We start from the raw sequence: 1,329 nt of genomic DNA on the forward strand, positions 1-1,329 counted from the left end.
TTCTCTTGCACTGAAGAATCATAATCTGTTCTGGTTAATTTAAACATACATTTAGTCTTTGGATTACAGACAACATTTCCAGTTTCTCAATGGCTTCATTGGAATAAGATGATTATAGAAAATATGAATCCATTCAGACTATGCCGGTTTCTTTTGCTTATTACTTTTATATATGAAAAATAGCACAGGTTTAAAGTTTTCTATTTGTAAATAAATGACATCAATCTTTACGACACTCTACATTCTAAGACTATGGCTGATACCATATTTCCTTTAACTTTTCTGTTCCCTGTATGTATGGGAAGTATGTATGAAGCATGTAGGGAAAGTATTTAGATACTAAAGAACAACTTATCTTTCAAACTCCTTCTTTTTTTTCCCCCAGTGAGGCATTTTGTTTGTACGAATGTATTATATCCCTACAAAAAGAATCCCAGGATTTTCCCTCCTGTGTGTTTTCGTCTGGCTTCTTCATGGTCCATGATGCCAGCTGAGGTTGTCAGTACAATGAAACCAAACTGGCGGGACGGGAGCAGATCATTCTGCCATTTTTCTAGATCTTTGAGTTGTACATCAAACCTGGGGCTGATCACTCCACACTTGTTTAACCTGCCTGTGAGGTTCTCAACAATTTTCCGAGCTCTGTGATCACCGATGATTTCAACTTCACCAGTGTAACCATGCTTGATCATCACAGTCAGAAATCTGATGATGACTTTGGAGCATGGCCTAATAAGAACCTGGCATTTGCCTCTCTTCTCAGCATTGTTAATGGTCTTGAGAGCATCTGTCAAGATATTCATACCCACCATTATGGTGGCACGGAAAGATGCCGGAAAGAGGACGGGAGGGCTGAAATCTCCTTCTAAGTTAACTTTTTCCTAACAGGCCTCTTGTATTCTGGTCTTTTCCCCATGTAAATCCATTTAATACTCTACTACTCTCACTTGAAAATCTTTTCAAGTATCCTGAATCGTGTGTGTGTGTGTGTGTGTGTGTGTGTGTGTGTGTGTTTAACAAAGTACAAACTTTTAACCTGGTTGTTAGTTTAACCATTCCATGTTTTGTCCTGGGTGTTTGATTTCTTAATTTCAGATTTATACTCTATTATTCCTCTTTAAAGACTGTCCATTTTAGCTCAACTGTACTGCTTCCTACAACACCCCCATATTCTTATTTTCCAGGGCTCATCTGGTGTGATTGCCTCAGGCTCTCCGATTTTTGCACACTTGATTGTTGCCTCATCCAGGGCCATTTGCACTCACCTTCCTCTGTTAACCCTTTCTGGTTTCTAGCTCATATCATGTCCCATTCCCTCCCATCGTGACA

General features: G+C 39.2%; 1 protein-coding gene across 1 annotated transcript; it reads right to left on the minus strand.

The window, feature by feature from the left end:
- Nucleotides 1-388: 388 nt before the first annotated feature.
- LOC131489753 (small ribosomal subunit protein uS8-like) lies at nt 389-846 on the minus strand. Its single transcript, XM_058691704.1, has one exon. It carries the CDS (start codon nt 810-812, stop codon nt 420-422), a length of 393 nt encoding a protein of 130 aa, XP_058547687.1. The 5' UTR covers nt 813-846; the 3' UTR covers nt 389-419.
- Between the last annotated feature and the right edge of the window lie 483 nt (nt 847-1,329).

This window comes from Neofelis nebulosa, chromosome 11 (assembly GCF_028018385.1).
Source record: "Neofelis nebulosa isolate mNeoNeb1 chromosome 11, mNeoNeb1.pri, whole genome shotgun sequence".
Classification (NCBI taxonomy): Eukaryota; Metazoa; Chordata; class Mammalia; order Carnivora; family Felidae; genus Neofelis; species Neofelis nebulosa.

Excerpts from the sequence above, each read along its gene's own strand:
- LOC131489753 (XM_058691704.1), bottom strand. The coding sequence starts at position 812 with ATGGTGGGTATGAATATCTTGACAGATGCTCTCAAGACCATTAACAAT.